We start from the raw sequence: 20,119 nt of genomic DNA, 5'->3' as shown, positions 1-20,119 counted from the left end.
GAGCCTAGCAGGACTGAAAATGGATAATAAGTGACAGAAACTACATAAAGATAGAAACGTATACAGGGAGTTTAGACATTTACTTAAAACCATTTGCTGCCTGGGGCTGCAAAAAAACATCCCCTGTGGGAAAGCAAGATGTAATGATTGGACTCCTTGCATCTATTTCACTGCAGTGGGCAGGCTGGAGCTGAGTACTGGGCTGGTGAACTGCTTTCGATATGGTCAGTATGATCACTTGTGTTTTCCAGAGCAGAGGGCACACCTCCACCTACCCCAAAGGGCAACCAGAAGAAGTCCAAAAAGCTTCTGAGCTTCTGAAAAAGCTTCTGAGCTTTGAGCCAATATAGAAGTCATGGGTGGGGAGGTGGCCATGTGTCTGGGAGATAAAAGGAGTGGCTAAGAGACTTATGGATGGGAGCTGAGCATGGGAATTGTGTTTTGACGCAGGCGAAGGAGAATCATGTGAAATTTATGAGTCTGCCTTTTATTAACTGAAATGTGCTCTAAAATGGTGGTGTTTTGTGGGTAATTAATTGGCGTGCATTCTGAACTTGCAGTGTTTTATGGTCCCTCTTAAACTTATTAAACAAAGCTGTCAGCTTCTACTGGAGGTGTAAGATACTGCCCCAGGTTTTACAGCGTGCGTGTAGCTTTTTGGGGGTGCACGGCCAGGCTGCTCTGCAGTGTGGCAATGGGTTCCTGCACTTCTGAAGCATCTCTGAGGGTTTAAGGGTAAGAGCTGAGTGCTTCCAACAACCCCAGTGCAGTACTATGCGGGTGAATGAAGAGGAAGCAAGGGGGTAAAATATAAAAATTCTGGAAAAAAAAAAAAAAAAAGGAAAAAAAGAAAAAAAGAAGAAGAGAATGTGGCTGAATAAAATGAGAACTAAACCACAGTGTTCTCCCTTGGCATGGCTGGCTCTGTGCCTCAGTTTCTCACACGACCAGTAGTGGTACTGGATCCTTAGTTCTCTTGTCTTGAGTTTTGGGAGCTCTGGTCTTTTTAACTCCAATATATCCTTTACAAAACTGATGTGAAAACTCGTGTTTTCTATGTAATATACAATTGTATCTTTCTAACAGGGATCCTCATCCTTCGTAAGGATAAGGAAAACCAGTGAATTAATTCATGTAGTTTTTCAGGTACTTTTGGATATATGCAGCTGTTGAGTGTAAAAATAACCTGTGGTATATTATTATTGTTATATATATAATTGGCACAAGGATGTGATTGCTGTTTTGATAGCATCCTGTAAGCATTCCCTTGGTGAAGCCTGCTGACTATCAGGGGCTCCAGAGCTCAAGCAGCAAAGGGTTTGTTTGCTCCTGTCCTCAGCAGACCACTTGCTGGAGATGTTTCTCTTGTGTTGCCCTTGCTCTTTAGGTAAGGCTTTTCTCTGTTGTCTGAAATGAGTGCTAGGGAAGGTTCTTCTGTTCTGCAAAACAAGCATTGCCCAGGGTCCCATTTTTGCATCCTGCAAAAATCAGAATTTGTTATTGAGACCTGCATCCACGATTACGCTCAGCTTCCCTGTGCTCCATGTTTCCTTTATGAAGCAGGAATGCAGTGCACAGGAACCTGCTGTGCAGTGATAATATGTGTGTTCCCCGAGGCTTGTCTTTCAGCCTCTGCTGAGAATTAACCATGTAAAATCTATGTGCTGCCTGATTACAGTGGTGGGTGATTGTGGTCCCAACTTCTTGCTTTCTTCCAAACTCTGCCCATGGTCCATATACTCTGTAGTAATTGATTAGCTGAACTCCTTGAGTGCCTCAGGTTGGATTGCAGTCTTTGGCTCCGTTGCAACATGAGCTGCTTACAGAATCAGACTGAATGGTACCTGCACTGTAGCTGGCCTAGCAGAGAATTAAAGAGCTATTAAGATATATATTGCTCTGTGCGTGTGTATATATATATATATTTACACACATATATATGTAAATAAAAAGAGAGATGGAAATGTGTTCAGGGCAGTTTACATGTCTTCTAGCTCAGCAAGATCAGTCTGTCTCATTCTGTTTCTCGGAAATTCTGTTTTTCAGTTGAATTTCTTGAGTAAAAACTGACAATTTTCTTGTAAAAGCATAAACTTCAGTTAGTTTTTTTTTTTTTCCAAACGTGAAATACTCATTTTAATTCCATTACAGATCTCCTTCCAATGTCTTCTTTTACTGCAGAAATCCCAGTAATTAGGACAGCTGCCTTTTCACACCAGTTTGAGTAAAAGCTGATTTTTATAGGGAGAAGATGCAGATAAACACAGGGATTCTTGGACAAATAACTCTGCTGCATTATCAGCCTTCATTTTTCTGATCGTTTGCTAGTAATAGTGACAGCTCGTTGCTTAAGTTATTTGAGATTTTTCTCAAACTGAAGCCTACACCTGAAGAAAAGGTCTTCTGCAAGTCTAATTTTGGCACACTAAGGACTTTGAGCAAAAGTTTTACCAATTCGTAGCAAATATTGTTATAAGCACTACCTGCAGGAGCAATGCAGGCCCAGTGTGATACAGGCCCAGTGATTTGCTCACGCTGGATGGAGGCCGGACTTGGTCACTTTGGGTTTTGGAAATGGATGTGTCCAGCCGCTTTCTGGCCCTGGGGGCTGATGTCCAGAGCCATGGGGCTGGATCTTTGACTTTGACTAACAGCGAAGGCAGTAATTTCCCCCCCTGTGTTCAGGTAGATATTCAGGACAGTGAAAATCTGGGCTCTGGGGACACGAGCATGTTGATGGCAAGGCGTGGTTGGTCCTTTCTGTTGTTTGGACAGGAAAAAGGATAGACATCTGCTGCACACCCCAGACACGTAGGCTTCTCTGGTGAGACCCACTTGTGTCCTTGCAGAATCGGCTACCCACATATCAGACTTCTGTCTTTAACAAAGCATTGAATAGAGAAGTCACCACATTTGTGCAGAACTCACGTAGGCACCCTTTAAAACAGAAGAAAGACTTGTATGTCTAAAAGTTTGCTTGTATTCCTTTTTTTTTTAAATCTCAACCAAACCAGTTGATCTTATAAAAAGATACAGCCTCATTTCATAAGCCTTTTCTTGCTTATAAAAACAAGAGGAGTCTCCATGCTCCAAAGAAAGCTTAAAGGAAGATTAATTAATTAATTAAGAATCTTTTCTTCTGAGTGCAACAGGATCCAAGTAACAAGTGAACTTTTCATTTCCAGTAATAGCAGAAATTACTTCAATAGCATGATTGTGAGCACCCATGGGGCCATAATGTGAATGGTCTTTATTAAGGAATAGACTGAACTTCTGACTATCTTTCTTCTAGTCATTTCCACAGGCTATAAACAGCGCCTGGTTTGTTGCTATTAAAAGAGTCTAAAGACGACGATACTGAAAAGCATTACTGTTTAAGTACTCATGGCTTGACATGAACATGAAAAATATTTTCTTGAAAGTGAAGTGAATTTGGGTTCTTCAGAATGTTAGGGTTTCATTAGGAAGCGGTTATGTTGAATACTTGTGATATAGTGGGATAGTATTTTGTTTTTATGTTTTTCATTTTAATTGCTGGTCATTACCCCTCTGTTTCGCTTGATTTTTTTGGACGTTCCAGTCCATGGGAGGTCAGAAAATATCATGGGGCCAGTGGGTTCAAACGCTTTTTATGTTTCCTTGGTGGTATTTTCTGCCCATTTTAGTACCTGATGAAAGAGCCTGGTCTTGGTTAATGATCAAGCCTCATTATGTATTTTTTCCATAAATGACTGCTCTGAGGAGCAACCTTTCCTGAATAACACGGTATTTTGTAAAATGATGCTAAGTAAAACTGGAGTAATCCATGATCTGCTGAGGTGATATTGAAGACATATCTCTTGTGCACAGCAGACCTATGCATTAATCCTATGTTTTGGGGTCTTTAATTGCTTTAAATATTTGCTTCTAGATCTGTGTTTCACACATCTTATTTACATGGTTTATTTTTCATTTTGTGAACAAATCGATAACCAGACAGACTCTTTACCACACTGGATTAGTTTTATTTATTCTCTTTGAACTTGATTAAAAAGCTGTCAAACATAAGTCTACATTTTATCAGCAGAATACTTTTACAAAACAGGGTAGGAGATGTGTATAGCTGGAAACATACATTTCAAAATGAAACAATATTTGATATATTCTAGACAGTTACCCTTTTGTTTATCCATGACAACTGAAACTAACCATCAAATGCATAAATTGATTCAAGTCTAGCCAAGTAATCCTAAGGGCATATGAAAAGGCTTTTTTTAAAGTTCTTTCTAGATGAATTTAATGTAGTTCACCAATAAAGCATCCTCAGGAGCACAATACAAATGCTACAGAACATGAGATAGCTGGGGAAAGCGGGCAGATGTACAGTGTGATGAAGAATCAAAATGGATGTTACATTAAAATGAGCAGTCATGCAATGTCTTCATTTCATGTACTGCATTTAAGTAAAAACGCCAAAGTTCCAATTTTTTTTCTTTTTTTTTTTTTTAGGCACTGTTATGCAAATAGTGAGAGACTTGTTTTTTTTTCTTCCTTTCTTTTTCTTTTTTTTTTTTTTTCATAATTTGTTTAAATGTATTAAATGCATTCCTTTTTAGAACTCCTGGAGTAGGGGAATTGTTTACGTATCATGTCTTTAACTTTCAATACATATCAAAGAGAAAGGTAAATTATACTTGGATTACCTAGATAAAATGTGGTATCTGTTTTAATTTGTTGGTTTTTATTCCATTTTCCACCAGTCTCCTCAATTACCATTTGTCTTTCTGTGCCATTGCATATGTTGGTAAACAGCATTTTCTATGGTCCGTGGCCATATGCTGTATGCTCAGCTTGCAAAAAAAATGACACTTGGAGTGCTAGCATAATGAAACTCTCAAAGGGTTAATGCAGAATACATATAGGCAAATGTTGACAATATTTTTTATTCCAATGTTTGAAAATTAAACACAAAATCATCATTAAGTTTTCACAAAATGAGGCATCTGTCACTTGAAAGAAAAAGAAATATTTCAGAAATATGTTTACAGAAATGTAAAAATATTAGACATCAAGACAGATGTGAACGTTTTCAATAACAGGCCCTGTCTGTCAGTCTTCCTCAGAGACGAAGATCTTGCTGTACTCACTCAACATAAGTTCAACTATCTGGTTTTGGTACAGCATGTGGACTGCCATGTTCCCTGTCTCCTTTTCAGGTCTAAGGAGTGTTGGTCCAAACACAATTCCTAAGCTTTGTGTTGACATAAGATTCACGGATTCCTTGGCTGCTATCCTGTTGACGAAAGGAAAGAATTGGTTAAAAAAGAGGGATGTCAAAGGAGTCGCTATTGCATTAGAACTATACAGAGGCACTTTCCGTTTTTTATTTTTTTTTTACTGATTCTCCTACCATGGATGTTTGGTTGGTTGAGTTAGCAGAAAGGAAGAAAAGAGGGAGGGAAGGGATGACTTCTTCCAGCCTGATGAGCAATGAAAGGAGATGGAGGTCTAAAGCCCAGCCTACAATTCATTTATATCGGGGTACTGTTGGCTGCTGCTTTCTGGTGACTGACCATTAGTTCATGTGTGTGCTGTAAGGGAATAATTTCTGACCTCATACATTTAAATACCGAAAATAGGGAGTGCCCTATATGTTAATCAATACACTGAATCAAGCACTGTTGATGCTAACAGTTTTGGTGGCTTCAGGGAGAAGCCTCCCTGCTTCTTGTAGCATGGTCTCCTGCACTGAAAGAGTTGGGTAAATATAAAAGGGCCCTTAATATAAAGCTCACATGAAACACATTCCTTCTGCTAATTTAAATCCAATAAAGTTAGTATGCTCTGAAATGGATTGTGAAATTTATATAACTAAAGACTTTTGCATGCCTTATCCTGACACAAAGTTTCTTAAGAGACACTGAGACCACATACCTTAATGGGATGACTTAGAAAATAATGGTAAGGATTATAACCGTTGATATCTTTATTACCCACAAATTATGAGAGGGGGACCATTATTATTAAAAGTTGATCTTTTGTCTGTATTAAGACTTAATATTCTCGTGGAAATGACATTAAGGATTGAGAAGTCTGGTCTAAGAACAATATAGGTTTAACGGATGGAGTTTAGGTAGGCAGTTTCGCATAAATCTCTGCGGCGCTGAGTATGAACTAAGTAGAAATCCATTTCCTTCCACCCTCCAGAATATATAAAATATCCTAGGCTGGAAAGACTAGTAAATGAAGATACGTATTTTACAAATAAATTACACAGCTTTACAAGGATTGTGAACTAAATGTAACTTTAATACATAAATGTTTGAATTTATGGCTGCTTCCCTAACAGGTTAGTTTTAACTCAGATATTTCAAGAGTACAGTTGAAGCCAAGTCCTGCTTTCCACCTTCTCTCCCTATTTGTCACTCGTTCACCTTTTTAAAGTCCAGAAAGCAATTTAAGAATCATCATAGCTGTCTCTGTTTTGCTATACCTATTACTGAATTGACAGCAATCTTAACTATAAGTGAAAGAAACTTCATAAGGCTTGGGTTCAGGCACTTAAAAAAAGGTTTCTTTCATGTTCGTGGGCGTTCGTTGCACAGCAAAGAGTATCTTCTTGTGGATTTCTGCCAATCTTGTCATTTACCACATTCCTTGAACATTGATGCTCATGGATTTTTCCATATTTAAATAGGAAACATTACTGAGTTCTGCCTCATGCTTGTAACCGTGGTGTCCATTGCACAAAACACTCTCCATATGGCACTAATCAGATTGGCTTAATTATTTGTTTCTTAAAATATAGCATCTTTACTATAAATTAAAAAATAATTATGTTTCCTCTGTGGTAAGATTAACATATCATCACTTAGGAATCCAGAAAGTCTCAAAAGTTAGTAGTTTTGTTGCCAAATGACTGTGTGGGCTTCTGATGGACGTCACACATATTTATCACAATTAAAAAAGTTTGTCACAGGGATGGCAGGGTTATTTTCCTCAATGCTACTTATGCAGAAGGACATACATGGAGTTTGAGGTGTCCTCGTGAGAAGGACTTGTTTTTGTTGAGCTTGTTACATGCTAGAAGTTGGAAACCTTATAAAATATTTGCAGGCGACGCTGGGCATAGGTAGAGATGTTAGTTCACCAGGGAAAAAATCCTATTCAGCAGCATTAAAGTTTTGCAATGAGGTGGTGTTGACAACAGACAGCATCAATGAAGCTGGATCAGAAAGACTTTGCAGGGAGCAGGAGGCCATGGATCATGGATGAGCAGAATCAGGGTAAAGAATGGTGGTGGTGGGGTGGGAAAAGGGCTTGATAAAATGAAAGGAGAGGAAGGATCTGATTACGTTCTTCTGTAAAATTTGGAGCAAGATCATAGCATCACCTAGGTTGGAAAAGACCTTCCAGATCATCAAGTCCAACCATCAACATGTTATTTCTGATGTGGACACAGAAAATAGAAGATGAATAGCCAATCCCTCTGCCCTTCCCTGCCACCTTCTGAAGCAGAATAATTCCCTTTGCTTTCCCTGGAGATGCAGTCCTGCACACAAAGACCTGTTTGAGTGGAGATGGTCTGCAATCACTCAGCTCTCAGGAGGTGAGGGTATGGCATGAAGCATGATGTTCATGGTGTGCATTGGCGATGGAGAGGAACCTGTTGTGGTGCACTGACATGGAGCATGGCACTGAAAAAATCCACACTTACAGGGAGGCAGTAAGTCTAACATTAGTTTAATAATTATTATATGGACAAAATCTATTGAAAATTCTTCAGGTTTTCTATCTATTCTTGCAGTTGTACTTGTTTTGATGACCATAACAACAAAAAATTCTAAGCCAAGGAAACAGAATTACTTTTCAGGAAAGTCTCAGTAGTTAAATGATTTGTGGCAAAATACAGCTACTGGAGGGAAAGAAAGAAGGAATTCAATCCAGCCTGAAGAAAATAATTATGACTTTGGGACCTTATGCCATTTTAAATTACAAATATTTACCAATGAAATTGCATAACTGATGTTTTTTTCATCTGTCCACACAAGGAAAAAAGTCAAAGCAAAACAAAAACAAATATACACAATTTAAGCTGTTACTGTAGCTGCTAAGTGAAACTCAGTTGTTAAAAGGGAAAAACCTTAAAAAATGGGCAAGAATTTCTTTTTCTGGCACAAAAAAGAACAGAAAGAGTAACACACCGCTTAGAACATAAAAAGGGAAAGGAAATGCCAGAGCTACGTTTTGTCAAGCCTAACTGAAAGGAGCAATGATCTATCAATTTAAGATCATTTTAGAAACAATCTGTAATCCAGGCCTACAGATGTTGGAACCACATCAAGAAATTGCTGGGCATTACGGTGTGCAAGATTTTTTTTCCCAAAAAATAAACAAACCAAATTGCTAAATTCAAGAATGGTGTAAGTCCTTAAAGATCACAAGTCAGGAGATATACAGAAAATACAGGTCTCATTATTAATAGTAATGAAATTAATGATTTATTAAAACAGCAGAAGTGTCTGATAGAAGGGCTCTAGTATCAATGGCAGATATATAAGCAAAAATACTTTATGCTTTGGCTGTTGCTAAGGCAACTGTAAGCTGGAGAGCGTGCAACCGAGAGCAGGGCAACCCCACAGCTGAGAGGGTCATGGTATGGTGAGTTTGGCTCTCCAGTTTCATTAAACCTACACTTTTCAAACTCTCTAAATAAAACCATTATTAATTTTGACATTCGGAAAGCACACAGGATTCTTACTTCAAACATACTAGGTGTTATGAAATGTTCTTCAACCATTTCTCTTCTGTAGAAACTACCGAAGAGAGGAAAGCATGTCAGTGGTGGCTCTGATTCCTCACCATTTTAATGTTCCTACTGCACATATATAAAATAGATAACTCGGTGTCTTTAGGGAGGAAAACCCCAATTCAAATGGAACTGTCTTACTGTAAGCTGGAGAGTGTTTGAGGACAGAGCTGTCCTTTGCCAGATGAGAGGAGAACCGTTCCCTCCTACCTTCTTAGCCTTTTCCAGCTCATGAGGATTTGTTTGCTTAATGTTTGGGGCATTTCTACCCTTAGCAGAAACATTTTTAGACATGCATAGTACTCTTGTACTCTTTAACTGCTCTAAATTATGTTCAAGGGTAACTTTTAAATAAGACGATCATGCTGCTCTTCCATGAACTAGAAATATTGCCTACGACTGAAGAGCAACACACTACAAAATGAGGGGATCAGAAAAGTAAGAAAGGATCATCTGGTAAAATACTATGGACCAGAATGGCAGTGTACGAAATGCAGTCCTCTGGAGTCAGCAGAGAACCAAGAGATAAAAGTAGGTTTTCATCTTATCGGAACTTTGACCACCAGCATTCTGCACCACATTTGGTTTAACTAGAGAAATCACTGTCGTGAGAGAACAAAACCAAGATCTAAACAGAGGCCAAGAAAGATTAAAGATACATGGGGATAAAGAACACTCCCCAGAAAGGAGAAGCTACGTATTTGTGACATCCATCTTCTTGGCATAGCAAATAACCCCACAGAATAGGGACAGACTGCCCTAGTGCTAGGAACCAGTGTCACAGCTCACCCAGGTGGAGAGTTGGGCTGGTTTGAGACATAAATTCCTGTGCCCTGCCTCAGTGGGCCAAAGTCTGCGTGTTCCATTGATTCTCTCTACCAATAATTATCCTCAAATTAGCTAATACCCGTTTCCTATAGATAGTCAGTGGTAAGCAGATGTAATGTTTCAGCTTCAGGACTCTGCCTGGGGATGGCTCAGCTGCCTTCTTGGCTGAGTTTACTCACCTTGAATATAGCTCTTCTAACAGATCTTTTCACTGCACTGCTACTTTATGTGGTAGCTTTCTGACTTTTGCAGAGCTCCTGATCAATTTGAACATGCTAAAATATGACTCTTATGATGAACAGCGTTTAGCTCAACATTTTATGCTCCTCTCCTTCCCAAAAGCCAGTTCATGGGATTTAAAAAACAACAGGTATTACATACTTTGCTTTAGTGACAAGACATTTGGGGAGAAATCATCCAAGCTTGAAATAAAATCTTTATTGAAAGCAATTCTACATCCATGCCAGTCAGATACATTGTATGATCAGAAGAGATGTCCCAGGGGAAAGCTCGGCGCAGTAGACAGGGTTGATTACTTGGACCTCCTGTCAGTTCTTAACTCACTGACAATGGCTGAGACATTCAGTACAACTTTGTTTCCTTTATTTGGAAGTAAAGTTAATATACTTACCTTAACTGTGCTAAATGTACTGGAAAATAACCTGATAATAAAACGTACCATCCTACTAAGTGATAATGTCTGTGTGTGTATAAGTACATTTTGGCAGGGCTTGTGCAGACGGGTTTTTCAGTGTTAGAAAAGAAGCCCAAGTACAAAATGATGCACAGATAATCCATTAGGTTTCTTCTGAGTGTACTATTTTTCCTTGTAAGTCCTGTTACATACTTTCCTGAGACATGATATATTACTGCAGCATCATTGTCTATTGTAAACTTATTTGAATTCAGCTATAGCGGTTGTTCTTTGTGTAAAACTTGAGTGTTTTTGGGTACTAAAAACACAACTGAACTACAAAATTTGGCTTTGACAGTGATCCTAAGACACAAGCAATAGGTGCCATTTTATAACAGGTCACAGCCTTGCAGAAATATCAATGTCCTGAGAACACACTGCTGCCAGCTTAGGACAGACACCAAAATGCATCTACTGTGGAGGAAGAGTTCATGGCTTGTGCACTTCTTAACCCCATCTTGAGAGACTCACTGAAATAATCAGTGGTTAAGTGAGCCCCTGATAGCATAAGCTCTACTTAGGCAAACTGTTCAATTCGTTGCACTGCAATGTAGATAAATGTAAAATTTAGTAATAAATTGGGATTCTTGATATTTTATGAATGCAAACTAAACCTCATTATTATTTATGTCCTGGCTTTATGGATGATTTGCTCAGTTGTATTACAGTGGTATTCACCAGCTGATGAAGCTAAGGAAAAGCAAACATTATCAGTTGAATTCCTGGCTTGTTTGTGAAATCTGTATACCTTGTTATGTATGTGTGTAAAGGGGCTTTATGTGTGTACCTACAACCCGAGGTTGGTGCTTATTGTGGAGTTCAAAACTCCACAATGTCCGTCCTTTTCAGACTGTGCCATGGGGTTTCCTCCACAACAAGTGTACTGAATGCAGAGATCACAGTGCATTAATAGAGTTTTAAGCTACTTTCTTCTGCTGGTGTAAAATGCAAAGGCACTTTAAATTCCTGTTTCCTCCACAGGTTGAATTTGGAACAATAGCGATCTGAGACTGGAAATAGAGAAAGCAGGTCATGGTGTATGATACGTTACGAGAGGGGTCAGAAATAGTTCAGACATACTTAAGAGCTTGCTTTTGCTGAAAATAGCCTCGATGGCTCCTGGCCTACAGAAACTCCATAGGCTTCCTGTGCTCTGCAGCTGTGGGTTCATATTACATTTCTTTGGGAAAAATCCCTTCTCTTCAGTTGCTCTGGGACACAAGAATGAGCGCTCGATGCTGTCTTCTTCTGCAGACTGGCCTTTAAATCTGACCGTTGGGTGGCTATATTTAGTGCCTGGACAGCTGACAGGGACCCGCTGGAGAAGGGGCTTCCTCAGGGGATCCCCCGCGTATCGTACAGCATGAGCCCTCCCTGGACGAACTGCCTTGGAGTCCAGCCCGAAACAAAAATCATAACTAAACTGGCTCCGAAGATCGGTTCACAGTTGGCTGGATAGACTCCGAAAAGCTGAAGAAAAGCATTTATTCTGGCTTACCCTGGTTTAATAAGAAAACAGTTTAAAATAAAGACTTTTCACCATTGGGTGAACTTTGCTACCTGTATGACCTGCTTTCTGAAGAGCATGCGTGCTCACACCTCCCGGAGTACCCGGCTTGTGGAGACAGTCTTCATTTTCCAGGTGACTCAGGCCAAGATCTAAAAACACATTTGGGTGTCTGAAGTGACGCAGGCAGAACGTGGGGGCCTGGCTCAAGAATGTGCTTTGGAAGAGGTCCCCTTGCTGCCTCCACAGCCAGCTGTGGCCATACAAAGAGGACAGGGTGACTCGGTGCCTGCCTTGGGCCAAAGAAGGCCTCAAAACCACACGTGCTTCCTACCTTCCTCGTACAGCCCCATCAGGGAGCCCGAAGAAGAGGGAAGCGTGGGTCAGATGCATTCTCCAGTTGTGTGTTAATCAATAATTGCATCTTGCCAAGTACATGAACAGTTCTGGGAACAGAAAGCAGGGCCAGCACTGCCATGCTAACAGATGCGCTCATTACAAGTTAGCAATTCCTGCCAGGGATTCTGCTGTCTCCTGGGCTTAGGACTATGCCATGTGCTCAAGTTCATGCCTCGATGAGGTGCCCTTTCTCCTCAGAGGCCCATAACTCAGGTCTACTCAGACTCCTCCAGGATACAGGCTTGTGGAGCGTGGTGGTGTTTGTACCATAACACTGAATGTCTCTGGGCATCCTGTCCCAGGTCTGTGGAGAAATATCGATCTGAACCCTCATTTGCTTCTCAGTCTCTGGTCCATCTCTTTTTTTTTTTTTCTGGCCATTTTCTGAAGAAACTCCTGGTATGTGACTATGAGAAGACCAACCAGCTGGGCGACATGGTAAGTTCTTCCATTCACTGACAAGCAGCACAACGCCCTCTCAGTTTGCCCCGGTTCTTAATATTTTTTTTTTTGTGACCGACTGCAAACTGGTTCTGACTAATGCTCATGAGACTGGAGGGAGGAGGAGAGCTTTCCAGCCCGTGCTACCACGGTGGAAGTTGCCATCAAGCCTGCAGCTTGCCTCTTTGGGGACAGCCACTTCGTAGGAGCCAGCTGAGGGCCATGAACTTTCCTAAGGAGCATCTCAGACTCCAGCTGCAGCTCTGCTCACAAGGCATTCATTTTTGCCTTCTCTGGGACACGTGTAGCAGCATATATATCTCAAACAGCAGCGAGCCCCTCTCTAAAGCCACACCACCACTGCAAGCACGAGTCTCTCCCTAGGGAGAGGATGGGAGAGAACAAAACCACCCGGGACAGATGTTAGGCAGATGCTAATGCACTTCTTAGAGGTGTTTGGAAAGTGGAGTGATAAAGGCAGTGTGAGACTAGATAGAATAATATATGTTCAGATGGAAATATAATGCATAGACTCCTTTACTGTATTTTTGGCTGATGATGTAACTTCTGCTATGTTTTTTTTTAATTCTATTTCCTTTTTTTTTTATTTTTTTTTTTCCTGCAGAGCTACCAGCTTCTTGTAAAACACAACCTGTCAGAGGTCCTGGCTCTGCTTGCTTTTGTGGCCTGTGTAGCTCAGAAGGCAACAGATAGTCTTATATGAATAAATACATATTTAACTTTTAAGATTGCTTATTTTTATTTTTATTTCTAATTCAAGAACGCCTTAAGCTACATTTCCTTGTAATATTAAAAATAAAAAGCAGTTAGTAACAATCTCCCTTAAATCAAGAATTATAAATATAGAACCTTTATCATCGGCACAGCACATCCAAAAATGTCTTTGTAAAGTAAATCAAATTATATGAGTTAATTGATTCCAGGCAACATCAGCAACTGCAGGTGGAAACTGAATAACAGGATGTTTATTAATGAAGGACTATTAATCAAAATTGACAATATCAATTCCTGTTTCTTTTATTTGAATTCTACCTGCAAAATCCGTGGAGATACTGGCTGAATGTTTAAATAAAAATTTAAAAGTAAAGAAAATACTAGCACTTGGGATTTTAGCTTTAGATGTAGGGCTATTTGTTTAAACAGTGAAAGGATATCCTAAATCCAATTTGACAGGCAATGCCAAAGATGCCAGTGGTAATTAATTAGCACTTAATTTAGACCACAGAACAACAGGATATGGAATTGGTGCTCAGTGCCATTTCCCCTTAGGCTTCATCTCATGAGGGTCAGGAGTATGGCTGTTGCATTGAAGGTCAGTAAATAAATTGGGGGAACACATTGACACTGGACTTTTCATGATAGATATCCTTCACCCTTATTACTGCCTCCGGCTACCGCTGATGAGAAAAGGGCTGCAATTGTTCTGTGAAGAGCGCTGTACACAAGCCTGAGCCGAGCAAGGTGGCGTTTGGACTCGCGCCTTGCTCAGTAGCCGTGCTGGATGCTCTCCGTGGATCGAGAGCTCTGTCAACTTGGTGTCTGGGCTGGAAATAAACTTCTAACTGTAGCACAGAAAGCCTGACGAACTCTTGACGGGTGAGAAAATTCACTTAAAAGCAGCCCTTAAGTTTGCTAGATTTGAGAGCTTAACTTTAGATTAAGCATAATTAAAATCAATGGAAGATTTTAAAGGGGGGTTAGAAACTAGGTCAGCAAGGGAAAAAACACATTTCCTTATTATCCTCTTGTCTTTGTCTTAATAATATTTGGTATTCCTCCATAAAGCTGAAGTCACTTAATAAAAGTGGATTAATGTTATTAACAGCATTTTTCAGGTGGGGACACCGAGGCTTTGACACGCTTATTGATGGAAAAACAAGAAATACGTGGCACAAAAAGCAGAACCACCAGTTCTGCTGGTAACCCAGGCATTTTAGTAAGTCAGTGAAAGAAGCCGCCCTTCTCCAACGCACCCAAGCAGTGGAAAGCACAGAGAAAACCCTGTGGAGCCTTGTTCACAGATGCACATGAACTGCATTCCTTGCTTAAGATTTACTGGCGAGAAACATAAAAGCAAAATGAGACTTGGTATTATAATATATTCTGCCTCCTCCTGGTAAACCTAATGCCTCTGCCAGCCAGCACCATGCTCTTCTCCACGTGATCTCTACCCTTCTTTCAAAAGAGCGGCTCAGGTGGAAGGGTGTCTGCCCTGGCATTGATAATCAGCAAAGATCTTCTGAATCTGCTTCTTATCAATGATACCCTCCATGCTTAAGCGGTGCTGTCCCACCCCAGCCGACAAGCAATGTGAGCTTCAGTGGTTACGGGGGGAAATTCTTACTGCAAATCCTAGCTGTACTCCACTAGCACAGTTTTGTAAGCCTTGTTCCCCAGAAGGGCTGTCTGCATTGCTACATCAGGAAAACACCAAGTTAGACAGCAGTCCGTGCTCAGAAAATTTATTTTGGAAGCCCCAGGTTAACAGTTATTTTAAATTTGCTTTCACTTCATCACACCCTTTGCTGCATCTCTCTTGACAGAGAGTGAAATTCTGATTACTGTTAAAGTCACTGACAAACCTCCCACCGATCAGGAGCAGAGCGGAGTCAGAATTTTACCGTGTACGAGATTAACTTTTCTCAGTTCGGATGATATCTATTTTTACTAAGTGGAATTATTGCTTTTGACTATGCTCAATCTATAACCTCTTGCAGCCTTCAATTATAGCCCTTTTGTGCTACAGTAATCCAGCTGACAGCAAATAACTCAGCCCTGGATATGACAGGTTTACTTTCTGACTTAAAGCCCCAAAGCAGCAATTGGTTGGAATTTCATACTGGAGTGCTGAACGTCAGACAACCCGCTCAGAAACGTGTCTTTTCTAGAGAGTCTAGAGCTTCTGGTGCAGAAATTATTGGTTTTGTCCAGTGTCAGGAGTAAATAGTTCTGTTTTCTGAGGCAACCAGTATTTTTGGTGTTGAAATTGCAGAATGCGGCAAAGAATCCCATGAAAGCCAGGGAACAAACTTTCACTGTCATTTTCCTTTTCTGTGAGGCCTTAAATATGCAATTACTTCATAAACTGTTTTGTTTCATGTCCTTTTAAATCCCCCCCAACCCCCTGAATATTGGCCTATTAATTGTCCTTAATATAAACCCCACACTTTTCTACTCATTATCACCATCTTGTTTAAAGTGAAGCCTTCCTGCAGTGGTCTGCCCAGCAGAGATGACTTTGTATGGGATCTGACCTCAACCAGGATTCCTGCTCGTTCGGGTTCAGTTCTGAGCTCTCCACAAGCTACTAGTGCAATATATATGCACTGCGTTTGTATCGGATCTGAAAGATGCTTTAACATGCCTCCCAGCATCGCGATTGTTTCAGCACTGATATTGAACATGAGTAGGATGAATATATCTCTTAAATGCACTAGTGAGTATGTGCCACGAGTCTTTGATTTCTTTAAACTTATTTACATTTTACTTGCCCTTGAGCAATGAATTTACTATGTCAGCATTGTCTTTTCTACTTTCACTTTGTCTGTCTTGTCCACTCACCTTAGCTTGATGTTTATTTTTCGTGCACGTGTATAGTCCATTGCACTAAATGCACGAACTGCCTGGAGTGCAGGATTTTCCAGATATTGTGTCTTTGTAAGACGCACCCTTTGTAGCACTGTAAGGTCTGCGATATTTCCTAGCTTTAAACTGGCTTTAGACTTTCCTATTTGTTCCTTTTTTAAGTCCAACACCTTTCACATGCATACTATTTGCAGATGACTGTGGGATTGACTGCCTCAGACACTTTACCAAAGTCTTTAGGTCCCGATGTAGATAGCCCTACCTCTCTCGGCAATTGTTTCAGGATGTGTGCTGGCAAGCCGGAACCAGCATATTCAGAAGTCTCTGCGGTGTAGTCAAGAGACTAGGAAGTCTTCGTACACCTTAGTTTTAGCAGGGAAACAATGATATTTCACCGTTTTAAAAAAGTGAAATGTCATTTTGGGTCACTCTGACGCTATGTTTGGATATGAGAGAAAACCGTGTCCTTTTTTTTTCTTCCCCTAAATCTTGAGAGACAATGATGTATCTGAAACATCCCTTTCACCAAGACAAAAGTTACTTGATGCCATATTAATAGATATATTATGATTTTTATAATAGCACGTGATCAGAACATTTCTGGAGAGCCTGCTAAAGTAGCCTAAAATACTGATTCTTCAGATGGTGATGGTTTAGAATGACAGAAATCCAAAAGCTGAGCTCAGTTCTGTCTTGCTGAAGATAGTTTAGCAGAATTTAAAGTGGTGTTAGATGTTTTGCATTCTGTACTTCCAGGAGTGCATCTCATGAGAATAGTCCACAGGTAAAAAAAATCCTCGAGTAATAGGCAATATGCATATATACCTTATGAATATATATATGTAACTTGCAGTTGAAGATGGGCCAGTTTGGGCACCTTGTATGCCTAGGGCATCCAAGTGAGAGCATGGATAAGAATTACAAGAATGCTAAGATCTGTGTTAATCTGAAAGTGAAGATCACGAACCATTCCTGGTTACTTGGCACATCCCTGTCCTGCTCCCCACCTTTCCATGCCAACAAGCATAGTGAAGCATTTCTGCGAGGTATCTCCCTACATCTTTCCTGTCCTCCCAAGTTTCCCAGCCCCAGTCGACCCTCCCTGTGGGGTCTGCCCCAGCTCTGCTCCCCTCACTCCTCTCCTGCTCCCTGGCTGTGCAGAGGCAACAGGCACATGGTGCAGAAACATTTCAGAAGACCATGGCAAAGCTCTGGAGAGGATGTGGCCACGCCACCTAGCAATGGGGCTGAGATAGGTGTAGAAATCCTGGCTTAGAAGAGGTAACCAGTGGCATCTTGTGGACCAGGGGAGGAGGCAAGTTGTCATACGCTTGGCTGGAGTTAGCCGATCCACAGATTTCTGATTTTACATTGCACCATAATGCGTAATGTATGAAAAGATAAATATTTTCCATTCAGCAACATCTTGCTGTATTTTCATCTAACTCTATAATTTTAATTATAAAGTGAACATAACCTGTATCAAATTATGATTTTGTTAACATATTGAATGAGGACAAGAAAAATAAATACCAGATTTTATACTGTACAGGCACATGAAGGTATAGTAAAAAAATCTGGTTTCCTTGACCACATTGTCATAATATGCATATATAACTGCTTATTGAATCCAGGCTGTGTAGACAACAGAAAGAACACTGGCTCCATACCATCACAATGCATGCCCACAACAAAGAGGAGGAAAGAACAGGCTCTTTCATTGTGTGTGTCTAAGTATTACCGACATAAGGGCTAAAAACATTACCTCTGTCTGAAGTGTATCTATATATCCATGCATAAGTTATTAAGTGGGCTCCCTGAGCACAGTTGCTGAAAATATTAATATATTCAAATTATATTCTAGCTACTGCAAAAACAGTAGATCAGACAAATATATTAAAATCTCTTCAGACAAAAGGAGTCATGTTATTTATAAAGTTCCCCCCCCCCCCCCCTTACTGGAACACAAACCTTCATTGTATATAATATATGGGAATGCAAGATGATCCTTAGATGTCAAAATGTGGCTTAAAGTTTGAATGTAATCATAAAACAGTGACTCTAATGCTTGCCATAAACAAATTGTCACTGGTATTATGTAACTTAGGCTATTCACAAAGCATAAAAGAAGGGAAGAATAAAAGGTAGCTGCCAAACACCATGGGCCCAATCCGACAGTAGTGCCAAATTGCGCTGGCGGACTGGGAGTTGTGAGCAGCGTGGAACCCAGTGCTCGGTTCTGGGCTTAAATTAGGGTGAGATAAAGGCTATTTAGTCAATTTACACTGCAAGCAGCAACCGGTGTCTTCTGCAGCCTCCTCTGCTCGCTGTGTCCCGGAGATGAGGAAGCAGTGAAAGTCCCTATATTGCTGCAGGACCCGGATTTGTAGGGATGCGGCCTGCTGGGGTGCACACGGCCATGGCTGGCCTACACCAGCGATGAAGCCCAAAATGCCAGCACCTCTTGGATCAGGCCCGCGGCCTTGATCTGCTCGTGTTATCCAGTGTGCGTGGTGCCACCTCGCTGGGTGACACCTTCTCCTGGAGTCCAGGAGAGGTGGCACAGCAGCAGAAGGCCATACATCAGGGCAGAAGGTGTCTGCGAACAGCAACTAATCAGTCATAGGAACAGCAAAGTCATAGGCACTTTGCTTTAGCTCAGACTTCAGGAGTAATTAACGTAAGTCTGATACACGCAGCTTTAAATGGTGCTAATGGTTGTGCTCAGGCCCTTGATAAACCACCAAACTAGACTGCTCACCCCCTTTTTATTTGATTTCCCCCCTTCCTTTTAAAAGTAAAATGACATTTTTTTCACAGCCTGAAATAATTGTTCGAGCAGAGATACTGGTTTAACTCATTATGAATTATTAGTGGAAAAGTGGGTCTCAGAAGTATGTTACATCTGAAATATTTTTCGTCACTTGAACATGTGCCGTCCAGAACTGGCCCTATTCTACCAGGCACTGGGAACAAACACTTCACATTCACAGATGCTCCTAATTTGGTGTGGTTTGGAGTGTAATTTAGATCAAACGTATCCATGTAAATGAGTCAGGGTTTCTTAATTAGGTGCCTCTAAAGAAAAAACTTGGACCACATCAGTAGGTGTGGGTGTGGTGCCCACAGTACTGGAATCTTTCTATAGATGAAGCTTAGTTTTGTTCAGGCACACTGTAGGTTTTTCTTTCCTTTTTTTTTTTTTTTTTTCCTTTTTCTTTCTTTCTTTCTTTCTTTTTTTTTTTTTCTAAAGCACAATAATAAATCTGCAGATGGCATAGACATAAAGACGCTACTTCAGAGGAGCTGTCTAAAACACTGTCTCTTTGGCAAATGCCTTAAAGTAGGTCATTCTGCTGTGATTTAGGTTTATATTTCATTGCCAGCTTTTTGTTCCCATTACAAGTAGGGTGCATTCCAGTCCACAGATTTGCTCTTCATTTTTTTTTTCAGATTGGCTTTTATTTACAAGAATTTGTAGATCTTCATAAGAAAATGGCCAATATGCTGTCAGAAGTACTAATCATGCACTTGACCACAAAAAGAGATGTATGAAGGTGATAACCTGGAAATGTTGGAATGTAAAATAGCATTCTCTGAGAGCAAAAAATGTATTGATTCTCTTAACACAGTGATTGAAATGATTGTTGCATCTTTTCCAATGTGTGAAAAATGATTTGGTCTAATGTCATTTCAGAAGTCGCACAAAACAGGGGCATCCATTGCCCTAGTTGCTCAGGTATTTGCTTTTTCTGTTTATATATTTCCCACTGAAAAGCATGTTTTTTTATAGCTTATGAAAAAAGTAGAAATCAAATCATCAGGGTCTGTTTTCCCATCAAAGTGCTGGGGGATT

The 20,119-nt window shown here is 40.4% G+C and overlaps 2 protein-coding genes across 8 annotated transcripts in view; one reads left to right on the top strand and one right to left on the bottom strand.

Annotated features, from left to right (window-relative positions):
* The window catches only part of GTDC1 (glycosyltransferase like domain containing 1), a 298,807-nt gene that overhangs the window by 271,115 nt on the left and 7,573 nt on the right, over positions 1-20,119 (top strand). The gene's annotated exons all lie outside the window — the stretch shown is intronic.
* Positions 3,984-20,119, bottom strand: part of ARHGAP15 (Rho GTPase activating protein 15) — a 331,319-nt gene continuing 315,183 nt past the window's right edge. For all 7 annotated transcript variants that reach the window (XM_013189194.3, XM_066999696.1, XM_013189193.3 and 4 more), the window contains one exon: positions 3,984-5,272. In XM_013189194.3, the coding sequence (XP_013044648.1) occupies positions 5,089-5,272 (184 nt within the window). In that variant the 3' untranslated portion in view covers positions 3,984-5,088. The remainder of the gene's footprint in view (positions 5,273-20,119) is intronic.

This window comes from Anser cygnoides, chromosome 6 (assembly GCF_040182565.1).
Source record: "Anser cygnoides isolate HZ-2024a breed goose chromosome 6, Taihu_goose_T2T_genome, whole genome shotgun sequence".
NCBI classification, from domain to species: Eukaryota; Metazoa; Chordata; class Aves; order Anseriformes; family Anatidae; genus Anser; species Anser cygnoides.
The sequence above is the reverse complement of the archived record's forward strand: the minus strand, read 5'-3'. Positions and strand labels throughout refer to the sequence as shown.